Source organism: Lampris incognitus, chromosome 8 (genome assembly GCF_029633865.1).
Source record: "Lampris incognitus isolate fLamInc1 chromosome 8, fLamInc1.hap2, whole genome shotgun sequence".
Classification (NCBI taxonomy): Eukaryota; Metazoa; Chordata; class Actinopteri; order Lampriformes; family Lampridae; genus Lampris; species Lampris incognitus.
Window position 1 is genome coordinate 1,792,951 of NC_079218.1, and position 25,431 is coordinate 1,818,381.

At 44.9% G+C, this 25,431-nt stretch overlaps 1 protein-coding gene across 1 annotated transcript in view; it reads left to right on the top strand.

Moving 5' to 3' along the window:
- Positions 1-25,431, top strand: part of dlg2 (discs, large homolog 2 (Drosophila)) — a 472,305-nt gene that overhangs the window by 420,735 nt on the left and 26,139 nt on the right. The window contains exons 15-19 of the mRNA XM_056284931.1: positions 3,646-3,815; positions 4,394-4,530; positions 6,670-6,814; positions 7,128-7,269; positions 20,831-20,987. Coding sequence (XP_056140906.1) covers positions 3,646-3,815; positions 4,394-4,530; positions 6,670-6,814; positions 7,128-7,269; positions 20,831-20,987 — 751 coding nt within the window. The remainder of the gene's footprint in view (positions 1-3,645; positions 3,816-4,393; positions 4,531-6,669; positions 6,815-7,127; positions 7,270-20,830; positions 20,988-25,431) is intronic.

A 25,431-nucleotide genomic window follows, 5' to 3' on the forward strand; every position in this document is an offset into this window, starting at 1 on the left:
GGAGAGGGTGCTGGCTCACATCCCCCGCAACCGGTGCGTGGTTTACCTTGACGACCTTCTGGTTCATGCCGCTGACATGCCTGCGCCTGTACCCCAAGAAATGCAACTGCCTTCGATGCAAGTCCAAGTTTTTGGGCCACTGATCCTTCTAAGGTGGAGGCGGTCGAGAAATGGCCAGTTCTGCGAAACGTCAGCGAGGTGCGCAGCTTCACGGGGCTCGCCTCCTACTACCGACGTTTTGTCCGCAATTTTGCCTCCATCGCCATTCCCCTACACCGTCTCACCGAGAAGGGATGGGAGTTCAACTGGGATGACAACTGTGCAGCCTCCTTTGCCCAGCTCCGCACCGCTCTGATCACTGCACCCATCCGGAATACACGAATTCGCGCCCCGACTGTGACGGTCCGGCCGGGCTGCCCCCCGAATTGGCTACAACATTGTAGCGAGAGGCTACCCCGTTAGAATTGTGCCCTCCTGTTTTACCCATCGGGCACTGCGTTCAGATTGTTAGTTATGTTGTTAAATGTTTTGCAAGTGTTTTATGTGGTTGCATGACTATTTAGTGTGGTATAATTGTAGTTATCGTTCTGTTATGTTGTGTAACTTTGGTACTGAAACCATGATTGACATTGTTGTTCAGGTAGATGACTCCCATGTATTGTTTCACTTTTTTTTTTGTTTCCGTCTCTGCGTGAGTTCAATATTGGAAACTGAAAGGTTACCTTTCTCACTACTTCCACGTTCGCCACAATATGTTTTTAGCCAGTGGTGGATCAACAGGGAAAAAAGACATTCAGTGTGTGGAAAGATTTATGTCAATTGTAATATATGGTGTGATACTGACATAGACCTTTTATTTATTTTTTTTTCCATTGGCTATAATATAGTTCCTTTTTACATAACCCATTGGTTGTCGTGCGTGTTATTTGGGGTGGATATTTCATGTCATCTGCAAATAAAACAAATTTCCGTATTTATGATATCTTGCATATAACATTTAAGTACAGAATGGACAGTTTTGGACCCAAACCTGACCCCTGGGGTACACCACAAGTAATATCCATGCATGATGATTTATGTTCGCCTATCTTTACAAACTGCTGCCCGTTACTTAAATAGCTTCTTAACCAATTCTGTGCCACCCCTCTGATACCACACCTTTCCAATTTGTCTATTAATCTGTTGTGATCAATAGTGTCAAAAGCTTCTTCTTTTTTTGAGATCTGTAAATATTCCCACAACAAACTTTTTTTGGTCTATGCAATTAGTTATTTCTTCAACTATTGCAATGAGCACCAGTACGGGTCGGTCAGCAGATTGTACTTCTCAATGAATTTGTCTAGTCTAGCAGCAAATAATCTTTCCAATATTTTTGAGAATTGTGACAATAATGAAATTGGTCTGTAGTTTGTAAATTGGTGTCTATCTCCGGTTTTATATAAGGGTAGGATTTCTGCGATTTTCATTTAGCTTGGAACTTTACCAGATTGAAAGGACATGTTATAGATGTGGGTTAGTGGTTTGCATTACTTTCAATTACTTTAACTATTGTCATATCAATATATCATTCCAGTTAGTAGATTTTTTTTGTTTTTGTTCTCGCATATGTTTACAGTGTCCACGGTTTCTTTCTCTTCTACCACGCAAAGAAAAATGGAACTTGGAATTCTGTCCCCATATTCACTATCATTCCCCTTGGTGATTGGTTGTGTGTCATCGATTTTTTTTTTCTTCTGCCAGCTTTGGGTCCACGTTTAAAAAGAACCCCTATGTTGCCTCCGGCTTGGTCGGGTGTCCCTACAGACACAATTGCCCGTGTCTGCGGGTGGGAAGCCGGATGTGGGTATGTGTCCTGGTCGCTGCACTAGCGCCTCCTCTGGTCAGTTGGGGCGCCTGTTCGGGGGGGGGGGACTGAGGGGAATAGCGTGATCCTCCCACACGTTACAGTCCCCTGGCGAAACGCCTCAATTGTCAGGTGAAAGAAGCGGCTGGTGCCGCCACATGTGTCAGAGGAGACGTGTGCTAGTCTGCAGCCCTCCCTGGCCGGCTCGGCAGAGGGGCTGGAGCAGCGACCGGGGGTGGCTTTGAAGAGTGGGGTAATTGGCCAAATAGGACTGGGTAAATAAAGGGGGGAAAGTCCCAAAAAAACAAAAACAAAAAAACCCCCGAATCTGCTGAAGCCATTGGTCAGGTCTTCCATGTTATTTTTAGTCTTAAAATGTTGAGGACAGCTTGGGCTTCTAGATCTGTTTCTCATAATACTACACCTTCCATCCATATACCTTTGGTGTTGTTTTAATTGGTCTCTAATTCTTTGGTGTAATAGTCCTTCTTGCATATCCTCAATGTTAGCTTGTTTTTATATTTTTTGTATTTTATTTCTGCTTCAGTGGTTCTGTGCTTTATGAATTCTTTATCGAGCTTATTTTTTTACAAGTCTTTTTATGAGATTTTATGGGTCTGTCTGCGGCTAATATAGCAAACTACTGGACCTATCAGCCTAAAAACCTTTATGCAGTTATGATTGTATGATAAAGAACCTCATGTGGTTGCGGTGAATATAAACCTTCGGAAAACATTTGTTCTTGCTGTCGCCGTTCCCTCTCCTCATTCACTCTTGAGCTCGCTCGACCAACGCTCTCGATGCCGCTGCACGCATGTGCACAGTTGAAGCAACAGTGCCCATTATGTAGTCGGGTATGAGTGTTGCAAGTAAATGAGACGTCTATCGTGTTTTGCAAATCAACAAATAATTCACTGCTGAACTCAGCACAGGAGAACTGGAGGAACACTGGATGTACCAAAAATAATTCGCTTTGTTCACATCTCTGCCATGTTTGCTTAACTGACATCATGAGGGAGATTACAAGCGGAGGGGCCATAGACTCCAATGTTAAAACTCTGCTATGAAAATACAGTTTCAAGAGTAGGATTAATCAAAGTCACAGCTGGAAATCACCTCAGTAGCTACAATAAAGGATTTCCCATGGCTCAGCTGTTTTAAACTTCCCCTTTATATTGCTTTAGAATGAATGAACGTCATTCACCTACATTCATTTTATATCACGAAAGCCACGACGGTTAAACACATCTGAAGTCTTTTAATAAGGGCCCCTCATCCTGGTAGCCAAAGAAAAAAAAAAGGGGGGGGGTTGTCGCCAAGGCCGAGCACTGGAGAAGGGGAGAGACGCCTGGTGGAGATCTGCACTCTACTGTGTACACTCCCCTAGTTGTTTTTGTGCCATGTGGTGTGCGTGTGCAATCTGGTTGCTAGTGACATAAAGGAGGATCTGATGGTGATGCTGCAGTAGCTGCTGTAGTGGGTAGTGGTGTAGATTGTGGTTGTTGAAGATCAGCTGCCTTGTTGGTGTTGATTCAGTAATGCATATAGTACATGATAGTGTATGTTGTAAGTGGCAGTGTTGGCTGTATCGACACCCATATGAGAAATGTGTGTGTGTGTGGGGGGGATGCAGTTGGTTACTGAAGGCCCTGACTGAAATCCCGCGGTACACTACTGTCTTAGAAAAATGAATTTTGAATATGCAGTTTTAATCTTGCCAAGAAAGCAGAAAGCATACTTAATTGTAATATTGCACTACATTACCCACTATTAACCCCCTCTGACGACATCCCTCCCTCCAGGGTCAACGATTGTATCCTGCGGGTGAACGACGCTGACGTGTCGGAGGTCTCCCACAGCAAGGCAGTGGAGGCCCTGAAGGTGGCAGGTTCCATTGTTAGGCTGTACGTGCGTCGTCGCAGGCCCATGTTAGAGACCATCATTGAGATCAAACTCATCAAAGGACCAAAAGGTGGGAACTGCATAATCACAAATATGCAAACACAGAGTCCCATTTTCTGGAGCTACACAAGTCACTGCTAGGATCTCTAACTGAACGACTTCAATGCTACACTTTTAATAACATTGGATGATGCACACATCACCTTTATGTTTTACATTATATTTTCTGCTGGTGCCTTTGGTTTCTGTTTTGCAGTCATTTTAGCAGCTGAATTAAATCCAGATCCTAGAGCAGAACATTAGAAACAGCCAAATATAATGAGTACACAGGTGGGAAGCCTCAGAGTGCAAATGATTGATTTAACAACTCTCCCTTTGTCTACAGTGTTCAGTGTACACATCGACAGTGTATGAATAATGGTGCTGAACAGAAAAAGTATAACATAAAAAGAATAACTTGCCATGCTAACACATTTTGTGTTTGTGTTTTTGGGACCCAGCTGTGGGACACAAGTGATGAATTTTCAAAACGATGACTGAACTGAAAATAACTTGAAAGTGAACCATATAGAGTTGTAAATGCAGTACTGCAAGAATTTTGTTAGCGCACACATTCCAGTCTAACTATCCAATCTCCAAAATGCACAGGGCTTGGCTTCAGCATTGCTGGCGGAGTCGGAAACCAGCACATCCCTGGTGACAACAGCATCTATGTCACCAAAATCATAGATGGTGGTGCAGCTCAGAAAGATGCCCGACTTCATGTTGGAGACAGGCTCCTTATGGTGAGTCACTTGGCCAGTGCTAACATAGTCACATTCTCCAGTTTAGATAGAAGATGGAAATATATACAAGTTGACATGGTTCCTTAATGATGGCACGGTGGCCTAGTGGTCAGCACTGTTGCCTCACAGTAAGAAGGTCCTGGGTTCAAACCCCAGGCCATCTCAGGTCCTTTCTGTGGGGAGTTTACATGTTCTCCCCATGTCTGCGTGGGTTTCCTCCGGGTGCTCCGGTTTCCTCCCACCATCAAAAAGACATGCGTGTTACGGTTAATACTCCTGTCTGTGCCCCTGAGCAAGGCAATGGAAAGAAGAACTGGAGTTGGTCCTTGGGCGCTGCAGCTGCCCTCTGCTCCTATACAATAGGATGGTTACATGCAGAGAACACATTCATTGTAACAATACAATTCGCTGTAAGAATACAATGACAACATAAAGTGGCTTTCTTCTTTTCTTCTTATTGAGAAATTGGGTCATTGCAGTGAAGAATTCAGCAATGCACAGGTTATGGTGTAACAATCCTTGTGCCATACTCCCAAGTGAGCATTCCACCAAAGGCCTAGACAATAAGCTAAACCAGTGTGCTAACGTTTCAGTGGCTACTGTAAAAGGACGTCAGCTTACGTCAGCTTAACCCAGGAACTCTGTGCCACCGTGTTGCCTCACAAAGGTGTATAGAGTGCCTCACATCAAGAAGGTCCTGGGTTCGAGCCCCGGGGTAGTCCAACCTTGGGAGTCATCCCAGGTCGTCCTCTTCTTGGAGTTTGCATGTTCTCCCCGTGTCTGAGTGGGTTTCCTCGGGGTACCCTGGTTTCCTCCCACAGTCCAAAGACATGTAGGTCAGGTGAATCGGCGGTACTAAATTGTCCCTGGGGGCGGGGGGCGGGGGCCCTGTGATGGTCTGGCAGCCTGTCCAGGGTGTCTCCCCGCCTGCTGCCCAGTGACTGCTGGGATAGGCTCCAGCATCCCCGTGACCCTGAGTAGGATAGGTGGTTTGGATAATGGATGGATGGATGGATGGACATTTAACCCATCCTATTGTATAGGAGCATCCTAGAAACACACTTCTCTGGACGTAATTCTCAGCAGACTCAACAAAGCTGTGTCAGCGTTAGCAAAAGCCTATGTTATGTTAAATGCAGTACAATGGACTACCCTGTACCTGCACTGGTACCCTGCAGAGGGTACGTGTGCTAGCACACAATAATACATTCATTACAGCCATCTGGCACTCAGTAAGACATTCATTAACTGCACATGTGGCTGTGTCAACAGTAAAAGCCTAAAGAAATGGCTGGCTGCTAACTTGAAATTGTCTGCTCAGCAGATCAAAATCTACCCCTTTTTATTGAATTCTTTTAAGAATCAACACTCATTACAATAAGGATATGCTAATACGTAGTTGAGAGAAATGCTTGACTATTGGCTTGAAATGGCCTGCTCAGCAGATTAAACACATTGTGACTAGTCAGGTTTTATAAAAAATCTATACCCACTACAGTAAGGCTAAGCTATTCACTGCTCAAAACTACACCTGATTAAGGTTCATCGGTGCATCTACCACCAATTCCACAGACACAGCACGGTAGCATTTGGATAAAAGAAACAGGACAGATTTGTTATAAAGATAGTGCTAATACAGTGGTGGTCTTTTAGATGTGATGTTATGTTTGAGGACATCTGAAATATCACTGGCCGAGTTAGGAATCACTTTATTCTTTGTACATATTACTCTTGCAGACTATAGTTCTAGACATTCAAGTAACAATTGTGTCTGCTAACAAGGTTGTCTCAGGTAACAAAAGCACCCGACAAACATTTGATCTAGAAGGGTGGCCTTATTTCCCCCCCTGCGAATTCTCCTCAGCGTAACAGCCTGGTTCCTCTTCAGGCAGACATCCTCCTTGTTTAAACCAGCACTTAAGTCAATTAGCCTCCTACCGTCCTCTTCTCACCCAAAGACCATCTGTTGTACACCAGTCTACTGGAGGAAGGGAGGGACGAAGCACACTTGCCAGCTTTCAAAGCAGGAGTTGAAGAAACAAAAGAATGGTCTCGTAAGACTCCTAATGTAATTCACAGGGAATATCTACCTGTTAATCTTTCTCTCTCTCGCTCTCGCTCTCACTATCTCTGGAACAGGTAAACAACTACTCTCTGGAAGAGGTGTCTCACGAGGAGGCAGTGGCGATCCTGAAGAACACGTCGGACGTGGTCTACCTAAAGGTGGGCAAGCCCACCAATGTGTACTTATCAGATCCCTATGGGCCACCTGATATCATGCACTGTGAGTTCTCCTTCTGTTGTTCGATCTGATCTACGTTTCTGTTATTAGAGAGCTGTTGCTGTGTAGCGTGTTAATCTGCGTATGAATAATGAAGCGTGTGAGGACATCATGTATCCGAAAAATGTCAGAAACTTCCAGCACTGCCATTCACTGTTAAGATGCTTTATAGTTGATCTCATGACATCATTATCAGAACTGTGATGTGCAGCTATTGCATGATAAGCTTCATTGCTAGTTTGTTTTGTCTATGCAGTCAACCCCCCATCCCTTGTTTCTCCCTCTCACACACTTTCTCTCACTCTCTTCTCCCCAGCGTTCTCCCCAGCCATGGAAAATCATATCTCTTCCCCTGGCAACGCTGGCACTCTGGAATACAAATCTGGTCTTCCCCTCATCTCCCCTGGGAGTTATTCCCCCCTCCCTAAGCACTTACTGGGGGAAGAGGATATAAACAGGTTGGATGGTTTTTCCTTCTTACGGTAATTACCTTTCCTTGCCAGACTACCACTAGAGCCACAGGTAGAAACAGTGTCCACCCCAAACTCCTCGTGTCCTCCCCCTTCTTCCTATATTGTCTGTGTTTGTGTGGCAGTTCCTCAAGCGATCGAAATCCCATTGGGAGTTTTGACAGAATTGGAAAATATCCCATTCATTTTTTCTCCTTTTGTCACTTGTTCTTTGTATAACTTGACCCTCCCCCTCCCCTGTCCAGTGCTCTGTGCAGTGCTTTTCAAAGTAAGAGAGACGATTCTAAAGTGGGCTGCAGGACCATCTCAGATGGGTTACTAAATGATCCTTAAGAAGATGCAATTATGAGACATTATTGAATATCTGTAAAATGAATATTTGTGAAATCTTGGATCACAAACAACCTTGATTTGAAAAACACTGCTCTACTGGTGTCCTTTGTTTATCTTTTGTTGTCCAAATGTGTTGGCTGCTTCATTATTATTATTTTTATTGTCTTTGGACAGCATTGTTGTTGTTGTTTTTCTTCATTTTGATAAATACATCTACAATGTTTACGAGCGCAAAGCCAATGTTGGGTCCAAGCAAGCCACGAATGTTTCTAGACCTTCATGTTTGGTGGTAGAAGGGGAACTCTTAATGTGGAAGGCTTATGTTGTGGCCTGTTTCACAGGCAATACCCAGTATATTTACATGTGCAGTGACAGTTCCCCACAGTGGAGCACATCTACTGTGTAATATGGTGGAAATATAATTTTCAAAATTAGTGCCTGATAGTAGAGGACTATGTGTCCCCTATTCTGCCTTTTCAGTGGTATTGCATCATCATTGGCAGGAACAGATGTTGTGATTTCCATTTAGGGAAACATGCCTGTTGGGTTTTTTTCCCCCCTCACTTTAGGTCATTTCAGACTTTCAGGATGCCACTGACGATGAAAGTCAAGCTGGCATTTTAGCTTACTTATTCTCTTTTTCTCTTTCAGTTTCACTTTCTGTCTGCGTCTTTGAATTTCTTCAATCTTTCTCTGTCTACATTAAAAGCAATACCCACTCCAAAGCTCCTAAATTGCCCTACTGGAGAAGTCATAGCATCCTTCTCCTCAACTCTAGTCATAGCATCCTTCTTCAGATATTAGAGTGGATGTTTATTCTCCTTGCTCCTCATACATTTGATCAAGTGGATGTGTTCCCTCATGTTAGTTAGCCATAAAGTTATATTTGTGATATGCCTTTTTGGATAAAAGCATTTTGATTAGATGTCATGGTAGTTGAAGAGTTACAGACAAGGGCACCTTTTGAAGCAGAAAGACTGAAGCAAGTGTTATGTTTTTGTTTTTGTTTTGCCACACCATTTGAATTTATGTTGATATCTAGGCCATCATTGTGTGCTTTAACACTTGAAATCACTTTTTTCTTTTTCTTTTTTACCAAACTAGTAAAAAAGACTCAGTTGTGGTGAAAGAATGAGGAAGTGTGTCAACAAAAGCTTGTTTCAAAGGATAAACCAAGGATGGGACTCTGTGTTAAGCTTACAGTGGTAGATTAGTCTTCCATTATCTTTGGCGGTAAGAGGTTTACCATTTGCTCTTGGCCAAGGTACTTCCCCAATAGCCTTCTGATTAACATGCTTGCCAATGTGGAGGACTGTTATCACTGGCTTACATCAATTTGTTTGCATTGGTCCTCATTAAAGTCCAACTTGATATGGGGGCTACTCAAGTATGTCACCAGAGTATGGCTCAGCATCACCAGAGCATATGGCTTTTGTGTTGTTCAGTAAATGTTTAATTGATAAATGGAAACTCCTTAACTATTGGGACAGCAGCATGTTGCTATTTGTTTTGGTTCCATGATGTCATCGATTGGCATGTGAAATGAATGAGAGATCGACAACTTTGGTGGCTGTAATCTAACCTCAATAAACCAAAATACTTTTAAATGGATACTGCTCTTTTAAATGGATTTGTATTCCTGTAAATGTCCATCCTGTATGCAATCTCGGGTTAAAATCTGCACTTTAACCTCATAACCACTGTTGTATTAAATTGAGTCTAAATGTCAGGCAGTCTGCTGCTGTCCTTATACTTCCAGACTTCATTATACTTCTCTCAGTAATTTTTGAATTACTGCTTGGAATTTTAATCATCCTGTCTTTGTAGAAAAGAAACTTGGGCTGATTCAAAGTGATTCACACTGAGGTTACGCTGATTGTACACATCATCTCTGAGATTCACCTCTGAAGCGCCTCTCCTTTTCTTTAGTATAAGAAACAACCAGAAGTTGCTTTGGAGCGGTGTCCGGGAGGAAAATTTCCTTCTAGTTCTAACTGACAGAGAGTTGTTAATTGGCAAAGTTTGTTCCAGCATTTCATTTCCAAACCCCTAAAGCCAGCTGAACAGTTAGGCTCCATTCAACCTCTACATGGCACCCGTAGCTCCCTACCAGGTCTGTCCTGGACTGTGTGCCTACTTCTGCTGGTTATGAATGCTTTAGCAAAGGAAGTCTAGCCTATTGCCTTGACCTCCTGCTGTGCGTCCCTCCCTTTGGCATCTTAAACTAGAACATTACACACGGTTGAATAACATGGACACTTGGACTAAGTATGATTCAGCTCAGTCGTAAATAATGCTTTGACTCTGATAGACGACTTTCACTTACCGAACCCTCTGCTTTAGTTATCACAACCTATGCTTGGTCGCTTCTAAATTTGTAACTGTCAGTGCAGTTTTTATGATGAACCAATTTATGTAAATGCATCACATGGCCAACAACAGAGCGTATACACAGACTCACAGCTTGACATTTTTTGAAAAGCAATTCTTCAGTGTGGTCAAATGTCTGTAAAATTTCAACACGTGTAGACTGGCTGGTCAAACTCCCATACCTCCCTCAGCACTTCCGCAAGGGTAAAGAGTTTGTCCGTTGTTCCACGGCCAGCACGGAATCCGCATTGATCCCCCTGGATGCAAGGTTTGACAATCAGTCGGAGCCTCCTTTCAAGGACCCAAGAGTAGACTTTACCAGGGAGACTCAGCAATGTGATGCCCCGATAATTGGAGCACACCCTCCGTTCCCTCTTTTTGAATATGGGAACCTGCCACTCCACAGGTACCGTCCTCAACCTCCACGCGACACTGAAGAGGCGTGTCAACAAAGACAGCCCAACAATGTCCAGAGCCTTCAGCATCTCAGGGCGAATCTCATCCACACCCGGCGCCTTGCCACCGAGGAGCTTTTTAACTACCTCAGAGACCTCTGCCAGGGATATGGGTGGGGCTTCCCCTGAGTCTTCGGACTCTACCTCCTCCACTGAGGACGTGCTAGCCGGGTTCAGGAGCTCTCAAAGTGTTCTTTCCACCGCTCGACAACATTCCCAGTCCGGGTCAACAGTTCCCCTCCCTGGCTGAACACAGCCCGAGTCAAGCCCAGATTCGCTGGATGGTTTGCCAGAACTTTCTTGAGGCCAACCGAAAGTCCTCCTCCATAGTCTCGCCAAAATCCTCCCACACCCGAGTTTTTGCTTGTGCGACCGCCAAAGTGGCAGCCCTTCTGGCCTGCCGGTACCTGTCTGCTGCTTCAGGAGACCCCTGGGCCAACCAAGTCCAAAAGGCCTCCTTCTTCAGCCTGACGGCTTCCCTCACCGCCGGTGTCCACCAGCGGGTTCTTGGGATGCCGCCTCGACAGGCACCAATGTCCTTATGACCATAGCTCCTGCCTGCCGCACCTGCAATAGGGGCTTTGAACATGGCCCACTCAGAGTCCATGTCCCCAGCCTCCCTCGGGATACACAAGAACTTCTTCCGGAGGTGGGAGTTGAAGACCTCACAGACAACGGCCTCTGCCAGATGTTTCCAGTTTACCCTCTCTACACGGTTGGGTTTGCCAGGTCTGTCCGGCAGCCTTCCCCGCCATCTGATCCAACTCACCACCAGGTGGTGATCAGTTGACAACTTTGCTTCTCTCTTCACCCGAGTGCCCAAAACATACGGCTGCAGATCTGATGATTTGACCACAGAGTCTATCATCGATCTTCAGCCTAAGGTGTTCTGATACCAAGTACTTATGAACTACCTTATGTTTGAACATGGTGTTTGTTATGGCTAATCCATGACTTGCACACAAGTCCAATAACAAGGCACCGCTCGGGTTCAGATCAGGGAGGCCGTTCCTCCCAATCACGCCCCTCCAGGTTTCTCCATCGTTACCCACGCCGGATACTCCAAACTGCTATTCAGTGCATAAGCACACACAAGAGCCCTCCCCCCAGCGACTTGCATTCGTATAGAGGTGACCCTCTCATTTCCCAGGGAGAACTCCAACACGGCAGCGCTCAACCGGGTACTTGTGAGTATCTCCACATCCGCCCGGCACCTGTCACCTTGGCCAACTCTGGAAAAGTAGTAAGTCCAGCCCCTCTCCAGGAGTTTGGTACCAGAGCCCATGGTATGTGTGGAGGTGAGCCCAACTATATCTAGTTAGTACCGCTCCACTTCCCGCACCAGCTCAGGCTCCTTCCCTGCCAGAGAGGTGACATTCCATGTCCCGAGGACCAATCTGCGATGCTGGAAATTGGCACGCCCCGGTACCCGCCTTTGCCTGCTGCCCAGCCTGCATTGCACCCTACCCCAATGCTCATCCCGCGTGTGGTGGGTCCATTGGGTGGTGACTCCACGTTGTTTTTTCGGGCTGGGCCCGACCAGGCCCCATGGGCCAAGGCCTGGCCACCAGACGCTCGCCAGTGAGCTCCCTTCCCAGGTCTGGCTCCAGGAGGGGGCCCCGGTTTCCCTTTTCCAGGTGAGGTGCTGTAACTCTGCTGGTGTAAATTCATTGGGTTTTTTGGGAATCGCTCTTAGTCTGGCCCCTCCCCTGGGACCAATTTGTCTTGGGAGACCCTACCAGGGGCTATTGCCCCCGACAACACAGCTCCCAGGATCACCGGGACACACAAACCCCTCCACCACGTTAAAGTGACGATTCTTGGAGGAGTGCTGTACTGTATATATCCCATCTCTAATTTCATGTTTGGGAAAAAGTGTTGCTCCAAACCTGACAGCCAACAGAATTGTATTTGCGCACACAAACATACACACACAGAGACTCGCACTCTTACAGACACATATGTGTAAATTACTCCTCCACAGACACAAGTGGTGCTGCACTGCACGCTCCAATTAACAAACTTGAATTGGTATCAGCCCGTACTCAGAAACCCAGACGTCCAGCTATCATTAAATATTAAGGAAATGCTAACATCTTGCACTGTGTCAGTCAGAGTTGCACTGTCCCTCCAGCCATGCTCATGAGCGAGCCAACTGATAGATTTCCTCACTGAAGATGACGAATCACTGACATGGTGATTCACCTTGGTGTGAGGTTGTGGCAGGTTTTTTTTCTGTCCCATGTCTCTTGTGTTTTTGTTGTCTGTGGCATGCCTCAGTATGAACTCACTGGTGTACTTTTTCTTTCTTTCTTTCTTTCTTTCTTTCTTTCTTTCTTTCTTTCTTTCTTTCTTTCTTTCTTTCTTTCTTTCTTTCTCTCTTTCTCTCTTTGTCTTTCTTTTTATTTCTGTCTTTCTTTCCTTCTGTCTTTCTCGTTCTTAACAATATTCTATATAATGCATTACTAATGCACCAACCTATAAACTCAATGACTGTTTAAAAACAGCAGATTTCGGCATCCGGGTGGTGTAGCGGTCTATTCCGTTGCCTACCAACACGGGGATCGTGGGATCGAATCCCTGTGTTACCTGTGGCTTGGTCGGGCGTCCCTACAGACACAATTGGCCGTGTCTGTAGGTGGGAAGCCGGATGTGGGTATGTGTCCTGGTCACTGCACTAGCACCTCCTCTGTTTGGTCAGGGTGCCTGTTCGGGGGGGAGGGGGAACTGGGGGGAATAGCATGATCCTCCCACGCGCTACGTCCCCCTGGTGAAACTCCTCACTGTCAGGTGAAAAGAAGCGGCTGATGACTCCACATGTATGGGAGGAAGCATGTGGTAGTCTGCAGCCCTCCCCGGATCAGCAGAGGGGGTGGAGCAGAGACCGGGACGGCTCGGATTCGGGTAATTGGCCAAGTACAATTGGGGAGAAAAAGGGAGGAAAATACAAACAAACAAAAAAAACAGCGAATTTGAGCATATGACTCTCAATGATTTAACCTAACCAAGTTAGCAATGATATTGAACATTTACTTTTTCCCATCTGCCTCCAATTAGAAATTCTTCGTTAGATGACGGGGAGGTTCACAGGTTTGAGTCCCAGCATTTCCAGTTGAGGTGAGACATTTTGTGTAGTGGGTCACAAAGTCTTGCATGTTCATCGTTCCATATCACACAATTTTAACTGAAGTCTTCATTTGAACTGAAAGACACAAGACTGCCTGTTTGTGACTGAGCCACAAAAGCAAAACTTTTTGGTGTGCCACACAGCATCGTTGATGGAAAGGTTCTGAGTTGATGTTGTGTTTGTATAAATCCGTTTTTATTCACTTGTGTATAATACGAACTACAAGACTTATTTATCAGTGGCCACTCTGTTAAAGAGTGAGTGAGAGAAATTCAACTGTTGAACATATGCAGGGTAGATTTATGCCTGGTTTACATCGTTTTGGCTGGAGTTGTAGAGTTTTAGATGTTGCTCTTAAAGGTACTGTAAACATGCTGAATAGTAGCACTTGATGTGAGATCACAATAGTGTCGTTGGAAATAGATTATTAAGAGCTTTGTAGGATTTCCTGAGTGATCTTATCAAGATTAAAGAAAATATTGGGAATAAAGAGACATCTCTCTATACCTGGTATATGACTAGAGTTGAATGCTCCTATTTCCCCTTGCAATACTTACCCTTCTCTTCTTTCCGTTACTTCCTTTGTTAAAGGATGAGCGTTTTTTTTTTTTACATCATGGGTCTTGTTTTCATAGTTTTTGCAATCGTGCATACCGGTTATGATATTGTTTTCCTCACCGGCTTCAATGTTGAGATTTCTGATTTTGGGACTACCAATAGACTGAACTTTATAATGGTGTCTTTTGGTGCCAGGAAATATGAGTGAAATTTTTCAACAAGTCCAATTCAACCCAGTTATCTTAACCACATATTTGGAAGTGAAAACAAAAGAGCAAATTAAGTTATTACTCAGTGTGCAATACTATCTGTGGTCGATTGCATTGCTGAGCTGTACAGCATCCCTGCAAGTTGTGTCAGGAAGTAGCCTGACACAACTTGCAGGGAGGACCAGCCTATACTTACTTACCACAGGTCGAAGGAACCATCACTAAACTATGTGGGTGGTACAACTGAGAGCCACAGATAATGGGAAATCATGTTGACAGTCTTAACAGAGGCACCAGGGTTTTTTGTTTTTGGAAGGACAAGTTTCAGGATCGTATTTTGGGCCACCATAAGATGCTGTTGTACAGCTGTGCCCAGCGATGGTCCGATGGCCAAAACTCTGCACTGAAGCCAGTGAGGTATCATAACTGATGTGAACAGTGGCAAAAACTATGAAACTAAGACCCAGGTTTTAAAAAAGCAGAATTATGCTTTAAGGTGTTTTCCTCTTCATCTGTCCATCTTGACTGTTGCTTCCACTCATCATCACTTGTTTAGCCTGTTTCCTCTCTACCATACGTACACATGGAGAGGCAGGTGTCATCTGAAAAGTCCAAACAAGTTATCAGAAAAACAAGAAATAAATGCACACATAGTAAATGTCCCTTGCATGCAGATGTGAACCACTCGTTTTTAGATCTTCTGTGAGTTTGATACGTAAAAGCCTGCCAACTTTTGTACATTTTGCCTGCCTCTTTACCTTGACTTTCTGACGAGCATAAAGATAAACAGGAAGTTGGCGTTACCCCACGAGTACCCCCACTGCCTTTGTTTATTGGCACCAGCCCATGTAGAGATGTGTGTCCTCCTGCTCACCCCTGCACTTCTCATGGTCCTCTTCTTTCTCTCCAACTTGAACTTCTGTTTCATTTTCAGTCTTTCCATCTCTCTCTCTTTTCTCTTCCTCTCCCTCTCTTGGCACTAACCTCTCTGCTCTTGTCTCTCACCCCCCTGTAGGCCTCCCGAGCCAGTTTACAGCACTGTGAACAAACTGTGTGACAAAGCACCCTCCCCCCGACACTATTCCCCAGTGGAGTGCGAAAAAAGCCTCCTGCACTCTGTCCCCCTCCCCAGCTATCACTTAGGCTTGTTCCCCGACTTGGACATCACCAGGTACTTTCCAGCACCGCCCCTGCCCCTGCCACCATCACTCTCTGCCCCACCCATCCACATACATGGCATGGCACGATATTGCACAATCGACATCATCCACAATCTGCTGTTTCCTTATACACTTCCTCGTTCCCTCTCCCAATGTGTCGGTTTTGCTTGCTGAACCAGCATGCCTCTCCCCTCTACAATCCCTCTCCCCCCTCTACCACTGCAAGAATCTGATTCGGTGCCCCCTCCCCCCAGCCTTATCTTGTGCTAGCACATTGGTGGGTTTTATCGACGTTTGACCCAACATTGTGTCATGGAGGAGTTTAGCGCCAGGGCTTGTAAGGTTTGGAAAGTTGCTAAACAAAAGTTGGGGATAATACTTTCAACCGTTAAGCATCCGCTCTGTATTTTTAGTGGTAGTTTTACATTTGCTTGGCATTTACCATTTTGTTTAAAGAAGGTAACATCCATATTGGGTGCTCCCCTTCCAGGAATGCAGCAGTGCATTGTTGGAGGTTGGTTTGGTCAGAAGTGTGACACTGCAGAGGCTCTGCATGCCGTGTATCTGACGTTATCTTGTGTGTTATCATAAAATGCTTTTACTAACCCCATGACTTCACCCATGAACCACATTCAATTAACCATTAGCGCCTGCTAGCCTTTATCTATGTGTCGTTTCCCTGGCAACCTGTCATTATTATTATGTACTTCAGTTAAGGACTGGAAGAAAAGTTTTTTAGCTTACAAGTGAAGAGTTTAATTTGAGATTGACCTCCATTTTAGCGGCTGTAGGTTACATGACTTAGTGAATATGTGTGTAGCCTGTTTATTCCTGTCATGTCCAAATGCATCTTTCACTTTATAACAATGCAAATGAAACTGAGTAGTGGTCCCAGGTAAAAAAAAAAAAAAAGACCAAAAAAAAGTGTTTTCATGTTTGCGATGTTGTCATTTTATAGCCCAGTTTGTTCTGTGTGAACATGCTGGGCAGCAAACAAGCTTTTCTGTCTTGTTTGGTCTGAGTACTCCCTTCACCACTGCTCGTGAGTGCCAAAAATGAAGTGTGTTGAAAGTGGATGAGCAGCCATCTTTAAAGATGTCTCCTGATGATGGTGATTTGCCATCCAGCTGAGTTCCCACTGAAGTAAGAATGGTTTAATCAGTCTTAAGTTCGTCTTCATGTTTTTTCCCCTTTTCCTTTTATCCATATGTTGGAAAGAGAATTTGGCGAATATCGAAGTCCCCTTGAAATCTAATTTGATTGTAATTTGATTTTATTCTAATTAGCTCTCATCTAATGTTAAACATAGACATCATCTTGCCTACGTGCTTAATATATGCAGGTTTTGCAAGATTTGGAATATATTTAGAATTGGAAACTGTTGGTGAGATGCTTGCATCAAGACGTGTAGGACATGACGACATTATAAAGGAGAATATCTTAGTTATGTTAGTCATTTTGGTGAATATCTGCATTTGTAGGCAAGGGGGCAGATGTAAATAAGGGATAATAGGCGTCTTCTGTACTAGCTAGCCTATACAGTCGTTGAAAGTTGATATAAAATAGTTGTACAAAGAGAAGTAGCGGTAAGTGCTGGATACCAGCAGCAGGGAGTTAATGTAAATTGATATACTCTGTGGTGCTTGAAAGCTATGAGAGATGTGTGTATTCAGGGTGGGAGGTTTGCAGTTCACTTTTTAATGAGGGTCAGTGCTCAGGGGAAGAGGTTATTCTTGTGCCTGATTGTTTTTATTTCAATTGTCTATCTGTTCCTGCCAGGGAGAGCTTGAAATATGTGGGGGGACCCTGGGATTAGAGCACTGATCTTACACATGCACCTCCTGAATCTGTAGTCACATGTAGGGTGGGCACGTCGAGGCTGGTGATATTCTTTGCTAACCGGGTCATGCCCTGCGGACTTGCATTGCTCTGTGTGGTGGCTGACCGAGAACCAGGCAGTTATTAAAGAGGTGAGAATGGACTAAGAAATTGTGATGTAAATGGAGGCCTTCATTGTCCTCGGGAAGTGGAATTTTTCTCAACTGCTGCTGGGTATCCAGCCTCTGCTGAGCCGTTTTGACAGTGCCGTCTATCTTCACCCCATAATTTGGGCCTTGGCACATTGTGGTTCACTGGAACTTGAACAGCTCCACAGAGGAAGCTGTTTGGGGGGGGGGTACAGATAGTGCAGGAAGAATTTTTGGCAATTACTGATATGCACATGTATGCTAAAAGGTAGTAAATGGTCCTTTGCCTTTCATGACATGGTTGAGGTATCTGCGCTAGTAATAAACAAGAGAGTCTTGTGTCGACGAGGGAACTGCAGTACTGTGCAGCAGATGGGGTAGTGGTATGTTAGATATGTTCGCTGCTGTTTTTTAGACTCGTCACTTACTGTACAGTAAAGCTTTTTTCAAGGCTTCCTACAAATAATTTGCGTTACCGTGCCCCTCCCTTTGCCCGGCCCCCAGCACAGAATGACAAACGCACACACAGACAAGTGCGCACAGACAAACATTCACATACCCAGTTTTTCATTTTCTGAGCTGAAGAGGTTTATAACCAAACAAAACCAAGTGACATTGAAAAGGGTGTTCAGTTCTCCCTCTTGCAGTAATGGTTGCTTTGGTAGCTTGTGATTTGCATCTCAGTGTGGCACCATGCATGTTGTGTCACTGATGTGGCCTGCTTTGTACTGACGGGCTGGCTGTTGGAGCCAGTAAGAAAGTAGATGATTGGAAAGGTCAGACTGTCAGATAGTGGTGAGCATCTCTTGCTCATCACTTAGCAATGACAAGATAGACTGGATTTCAGTAGGGCTGCAACAAACAGTTATTTTCATCATTGGTTAATCCATAAATTATGTTTTTCTGATTGATGCAACGTTTAGCCCAAATCTGACCAGTAGCCAAAAAGCCAACAGAGTATTCCTATTTTATAATGACGTGAATCAAAGGTGAGTCAGAGGTGAGCAAATCTTTGCATTTGTGAAGCTGTAACCAGTAAATGTTTGATATTTTCACTTGGCACAATAAATGACTTGAGCCATTAACCCATTACCATTATCATTACCAATTAATTTTCTGATGATTAATGTTATTGATTAATTTCTGATGATGATTAATTATGAATTGAAATGAGGGTTGAATTGTGACTTGACCTGAAATACCTCTAATATGATGAGAAATATGACTTGAACTTGCACCCAAATATTTAAAAACAGCTCTGCTGTTAGTTTGTCGTTAGTTTTAATTGCCATTAGTGCCATGAAATTTTACGCAGCTTGGCCAGCTCAGCCCTGGTTCATTTGATGGCATAACATGCTATAACCTAAGCAAGTTATAGTGGACCCTGTGATGGGCTGGCAGCCTGTCCAGGGTGTCTCCCCCCCCGCCTGCCGCCCAGTGACTGCTGGGATAGGCTCCAGCATCCCCACGACCCTGAGAGCAGGATAAGTGGCTTGGATAATGGATTAATTAATTCCTGTTGATCGACTGATCACTTAATGAACTAATCATTTTCGCACAAGACTTTTTGCTGTTGAACAGTGCAAAGATTTTGCTTTCCCGTTTTTCTGGATTTAACCTATAGTATAGTAAGCAGTGGTACAGTCCACCTTCTCTGGGTTCTCATCTTAGCTGTCCAGCCCATCTGAGATTCGGTCCAAACCATCCAACCCGGTGTCATGAGGGAAAGTCCTCCAAACCAAAGGCCAGTGAAGATACTTAGAAAAAAAAATCGTATTTCATACTGATTGCTACTTTTGATGTAATCCATTTACTGTACCTCAAAACTCCATATTCTGCAGTTGGATGAAATTCAGCTTGATCACATTTAATTATGATTTTTCTAGTTGAACTTAAGTAATTAACTAATGTGTTGTGTCTTATTAGATCAAGTTAGGGAGCTTCACTGTCATGCAACTCATGATGCATGACAGTGTAACTCCTGTAGGAAGCCGAATTATTTTCTATTTTGACCATCATCAGAGAAAACGTCAACAGTAAGCCAACAGCAAGGTGATTCGTTTCCATTGTTTTCCAAGCTGTGATAGATTCAATCAGTGAAGTGGTACATACTAGGACATTTCACCAAATTTCAGAACAAAATTCTCTCCTTATCAAGACTCTCGTGTCCTCTTCACAATTACTCATCATTAGCTGTAAGAGCTCTTTTAAAGCTATTCCGTTATCTGCTCTTGCCAGCCAATCTGTGGGCTGATTTCTGATGCAAATCATTCAGTAGCTGAAGCACATTCTGCCTTGTAAAACTTGGGAGAGTTTTATGAAGGGTAACTTTTCAGTGTCACCACCGAGACTGACACTTGTGCATCCCTGTATTTAGTGAGAAATGCCTCAGCATACCAAGATGTTCAAAGACTTTCAGACTTTAAAAGGCTGAACCAGTCAGTGCTCTACAGACGGCATGGAATTAGGGCCTCCGGGAAGGTCACAAAATTAAGTTGATCCTCACCGGCTTTGCTTTAGAGAGCCTGAAGAAAACGGCTCGCCGTGACTCATGACGGGGCCATGTTTTGTAGAGATACGACCGTTTACCCATGGTCAAATGCCTTCGCCAGCAGGGGGCAATCTGTTGCCAGGCACAGGGAGACAGGGGCAAACATGGTAAGGAGATTATTTCGACTTATTCTAAAGGTTTTTCATGGCAAGGCTAATGTTTTTTCTTTTCTCTGCCATACCGTTGTCTTTTGCTGGTTAGCGTGGTTTTAATGCTGTTTCATTCCTGTGATCGAACTGTGTTTTTGTCTACATTCTTAAAATGGAGGCCAGTGGCAAAGTACTACAGGTGTCATTGTGTCTGTGACGTCCACTCACACGTGCATGTGCAACAACATCCCCTCTGTGTATACACCTCAGTGTGTGTGTGAAAGAGAGAGAGAGCGAGAGAGAGAGAGAGAGAGAGAGAGAGAGAGAGAGAGAGAGAGAGAGAGAGAGAGAGAGAGAGAGAGAGAGAGAGAGAGAGAGAGAGAGAGAGAGAGAGAGAGAGAGAGAGAGAGAGAGAGAGAGAGAGAGAGAGAGAGAGAGAGAGAGAGAGAGAGAGAGAGAGGGGGGAAAAGAACGGAGAGAAACGGTACGCAACAAGGTCCTTTTCCATCAGAACTGGGACAACTGAACCTAAGTAGAGCACCGCCGCCGCCACCCCACCCAGTCCCTCTGTCTCTGTGCTGCGCCTGCACCAAAGCAACGCAGAGGCTTGTTTTTGTGCCATCTATGTGCGTTTTCCACCTCCGCTGTCCAGCCTTCTCCACCCCCCGGTGAAGATGCTCAGACCCACCGACTCCCCTGAACTGATGTATTATCTGAACTGCCTGTACAGGGAACCCAGGAAGATTGTGCTCCACAAGGGCTCCACGGGCCTGGGCTTCAACATTGTGGGTGGAGAGGATGGCGAGGGAATCTTCGTCTCCTTCATCCTGGCGGGAGGGCCTGCCGACCTGAGTGGAGAGCTACGGCGAGGCGACCAGATCTTATCGGTGAGTGTGCACTGGTTATACAAGCCTCAATCTTTGACAAACAAAGCTGTGGAATAAGATTTCATCTGATTTGTTGCTTACTGGTGTTTTGTTGTTTTTGGGCCATAGAATTTGTTAATGGAGCCATAAGTCATTCCTCATAAACTACCAGTACAACACAGATCTACGTTCAGATATCTCAGTTTTTAAGATGTTTTGTGTGTTTTAGCATCATTTCACTTGCAGATGGAAAATAGATCTTTCTTTACCTGTCAAATTCAAATTATTCAAATACAAATTCATTTTACTCTGCTGTTTATGAATGTCAAAATTTTAAACTCATTTTTTATAGCATTTATAGGTTTATACATATAGCTGTTATATACTACTTGTTATTGTTATTTGAAAAGTCTTCAGACAAATAAAACAAATAAAATTCTCTGTAGTGCCACAGTAGGGTTTTAACAGGTGGATAGAAACAGTTGAATTCTTTCAGACATATCATATTCCATAGAAGCATATTTCAAATGCAGGTTGTGTTTGTTTTAATACGCTAGATTCCTTTTAAGAGACAATGGCAGGAAAAGTGAATATTATTGGCATATAAATGAATTGTTGATGGAGGAGTATTATTTTTTCACTTTTCCTTTTGCCTTTCCCTTATATATTATAGGTTATATCAACACCACAAAATATATCATTTAACATCGTTATGAATAACTTATTTGACCCTCATTTATAATCGCTTGCTTTCAGGATAAAAGCAAAAGCTGTAATGGCAGTAAATGAAATGTAGGAACTCTTTGTGGTTATTGGTGTGTAACTAGCCATTTTACAATCATCTCGGATCCTGTCTTCATTTCAGCCATACTTTGGTAAACGGTAGATGGACTGCATTTATACCAAGCTTTTCTGGTCTACCGACCACTCAAAGCTCTTGACAGTGTACGCCTCACATTCACCCGTTCACACACACAGTCACACACTGATGGTGGAGGCTGCCATGCAAGACAGCAGCCTGCCTATGAGAAGCACTTAGAGCTGCCTATGAGAAGCACTTAGGGCTGCTTATGAGAAGCACTTAGGGCTGCCTATGAGAAGCACTTAGGGCTGCCTATGAGAAGCACTTAGGGCTGCCTATGAGAAGCACTTAGGGCTGCCTATGAGAAGCACTTAGGGCTGCTTATGAGAAGCACTTAGGGCTGCCTATGAGAAGCACTTAGGGCTGCCTATGAGAAGCACTTAGGGCTGCTTATGAGAAGCACTTAGGGCTGCCTATGAGAAGCACTTAGGGCTGCCTATGAGAAGCACTTAGGGCTGCTTATGAGAAGCACTTAGGGCTGCCTATGAGAAGCACTTAGGGCTGCCTATGAGAAGCACTTAGGGCTGCCTATGAGAAGCACTTAGGGCTGCTTATGAGAAGCACTTAGGGCTGCCTATGAGAAGCACTTAGGGCTGCCTATGAGAAGCACTTAGGGCTGCTTATGAGAAGCACTTTGGGCTGCCTATGAGAAGCACTTAGGGCTGCCTATGAGAAGCACTTAGGGCTGCCTATGAGAAGCACTTTGGGCTGCTTATGAGAAGCACTTTGGGCTGCCTATGAGAAGCACTTAGGGCTGCTTATGAGAAGCACTTTGGGCTGCCTATGAGAAGCACTTAGGGCTGCCTATGAGAAGCACTTAGGGCTGCTTATGAGAAGCACTTTGGGCTGCCTATGAGAAGCACTTAGGGCTGCCTATGAGAAGCACTTAGGGCTGCCTATGAGAAGCACTTTGGGCTGCCTATGAGAAGCACTTTGGGCTGCTTATGAGAAATACTTAGGGCTGCTTATGAGAAGCACTTTGGGCTGCTTATGAGAAGCACTTAGGGCTGCCTATGAGAAGCACTTAGGGCTGCCTATGAGAAGCACTTAGGGCTGCTTATGAGAAGCACTTTGGGCTGCCTATGAGAAGCACTTAGGGCTGCCTATGAGAAGCACTTAGGGCTGCTTATGAGAAGCACTTAGGGCTGCTTATGAGAAGCACTTAGGGCTGCTTATGAGAAGCACTTAGGGCTGCTTATGAGAAGCACTTAGGGCTGCTTATGAGAAGCACTTAGGGCTGCTTATGAGATGCACTTAGGGCTGCTTATGAGAAGCACTTAGGGCTGTTTATGAGATGCACTTAGGGCTGCTTATGAGATGCACTTAGGGCTGCTTATGAGATGCACTTAGGGCTGCTTATGAGAAGCACTTAGGGCTGCTTATGAGATGCACTTAGGGCCCTGACACACCAGGCCGGCCGTTGGCCAATGTCGGGCCGTCGGTGAGCAGCTGTGAGTCTAGTTTTTGCGGTGCGTCCTGCACCGTCAGCACTAGTCGGACCCCTGTCGGCAGCTTTCCGGCTGATTCGGCATGTTGAATGGGCGGAGCCCGTCGGTGAGAAAGATCACTCTGATTGGCTGTTCAGCTTAGCTAATCGGTACAGAATGTACATGCTCGTTGGCCGTCGGCTGTAGTCTTTGCGGTGTGTTCAAGTGCTACGTTTTGACCCAAACGGCAGGCGACATGAGGCGACACAACAGTCGGCCTTCATCGCCACTAGTCGGTTTGGTGTGTCTGGGCCCTTAGGGGTTCAGTGTCTTGCTCAAGGACACTTCAACATGCTCTCTGGAGGAGCAGGTGATCCAACCAGCGACCTTGTGATTACTAGACGACCCACTCTATATCCTGTGCTATGCCGCTTATACTTTGATTTTCATTATATCAATGATGAATCATTGATATTTAACAAACAGTGAATCACTATTCGTTAAATATCGATGAGTCATCATTTTTCATAAAATGAATGATCGAAACGAAAATCAGCCATCGTGTATAAATTTTAAAAAAACTGAATTTTGTTAGCTCACATGATAGAGTGTTGGTACAAGTCAAGCATATTTGTAAAGCCCTGAAATATTACGTGCATTCTGGGAGGGCAGTGAAAAAGCGGTAGATGCAGTACATGGCAGTGGACAGCACCCTTTATCCTCAGACATGCAACATGCCAGTAAGGTTGGCCAGCGACTGTTTTAGACCGTGTTTTTGAGTTTGGGGTCCAAACGTCAAAACGTTGCAAATGTTTAAATGTCTAATTCGTTCTAATTCTTACCCAACCGTGGGCTGCTGAGCAAGGCATATCAACAGCTGGGAACAGACAATGTGTAGATGAACGCCTTATTAATATTCTCCAGGTAGTCGATGTCAGATACTGCAGCTCAGATGCTACTAAATTGGAGTCCTCCGTGATGGCACAGTCACGTTGGCTTACAAGAAAAAAAAAACAATGGCGATGATGACATGGATTGCTCCACACTGAAATACCACACGGTACTCCAGATCAGCTTTCTAGCGTTACTTGCTGTGTTCGAGCTGCCCCGCTGCCGTGGTTCTTGTGTGCATGTGCACATTGTACGGAGAGACAAACCATCTTATGAGGCAAAAACAATTCATCACCCTGATATACCCAATACATTTTCAGTGACATAGTGGTTTGACCCAATTCTTGCATTAGTCAGCTTGGCTACTGAAGTCAAATGAAGTTCAGTTTTATGTACTTTTTCTTTTTTTAAGACAACGGACAGTTTATGTCCTCTGGGGGAGCAGAAAATGGCTATGTCGTATGTGAAAACTATGTAGTGGTCAGTAAATGAGAGAAGGTGATCATTCTGCTTCGTTAGGGCAAATGGTAATAATGTGTCACCCATGCTGTGTAACAAATGAAGCTGTCCTATTTCATTACAGGCTCTGTGTATGCTTTGGCCAGCAGATTGTCATATCAGCCTCACACTGTCCGCCTGTTAAGTTTGGTCCAATCAGCACCTGAGTCTTCCTTGATGAAAGCAGGCACTTAACATTCCAGTGTTGGCCTGGTTTTGAAGGCTAAGAATAACCTGCTCTGCCTCTCTCCCCTCCTATTGAGCACACACTCCTCTCCCTCACACTCCTCTCCCCCACACTCCTCTCCCTCACACTCCTCTCCCCCACACTCCTCTCCCTCACACTCCTCTCCCTCACACTCCTCTCCCCCACACTCCTCTCCCTCACACTCCTGTCCCTCACACTCCTCTCCCTCACACTCCTCTCCCTCACACTCCTCTCCCTCACACTCCTCTCCCCCACACTCCTCTCCCTCACACTCCTCTCCCCCACACTCCTCTCCCTCACACTCCTCTCCCCCACACTCCTCTCCCTCACACTCCTCTCCCTCACACTCCTGTCCCTCACACTCCTCTCCCTCACACTCCTTTCCCTCACACTCCTCTCCCTCACACTCCTCTCCCTCACACTCCTGTCCCTCACACTCCTCTCCCTCACACTCCTCTCCCCCACACTCCTGTCCCTCACACTCCTCTCCCTCACACTCCTGTCCCTCACACTCCTCTCCCTCACACTCCTCTCCCTCACACTCCTGTCCCCCACACTCCTGTCCCTCACACTCCTCTC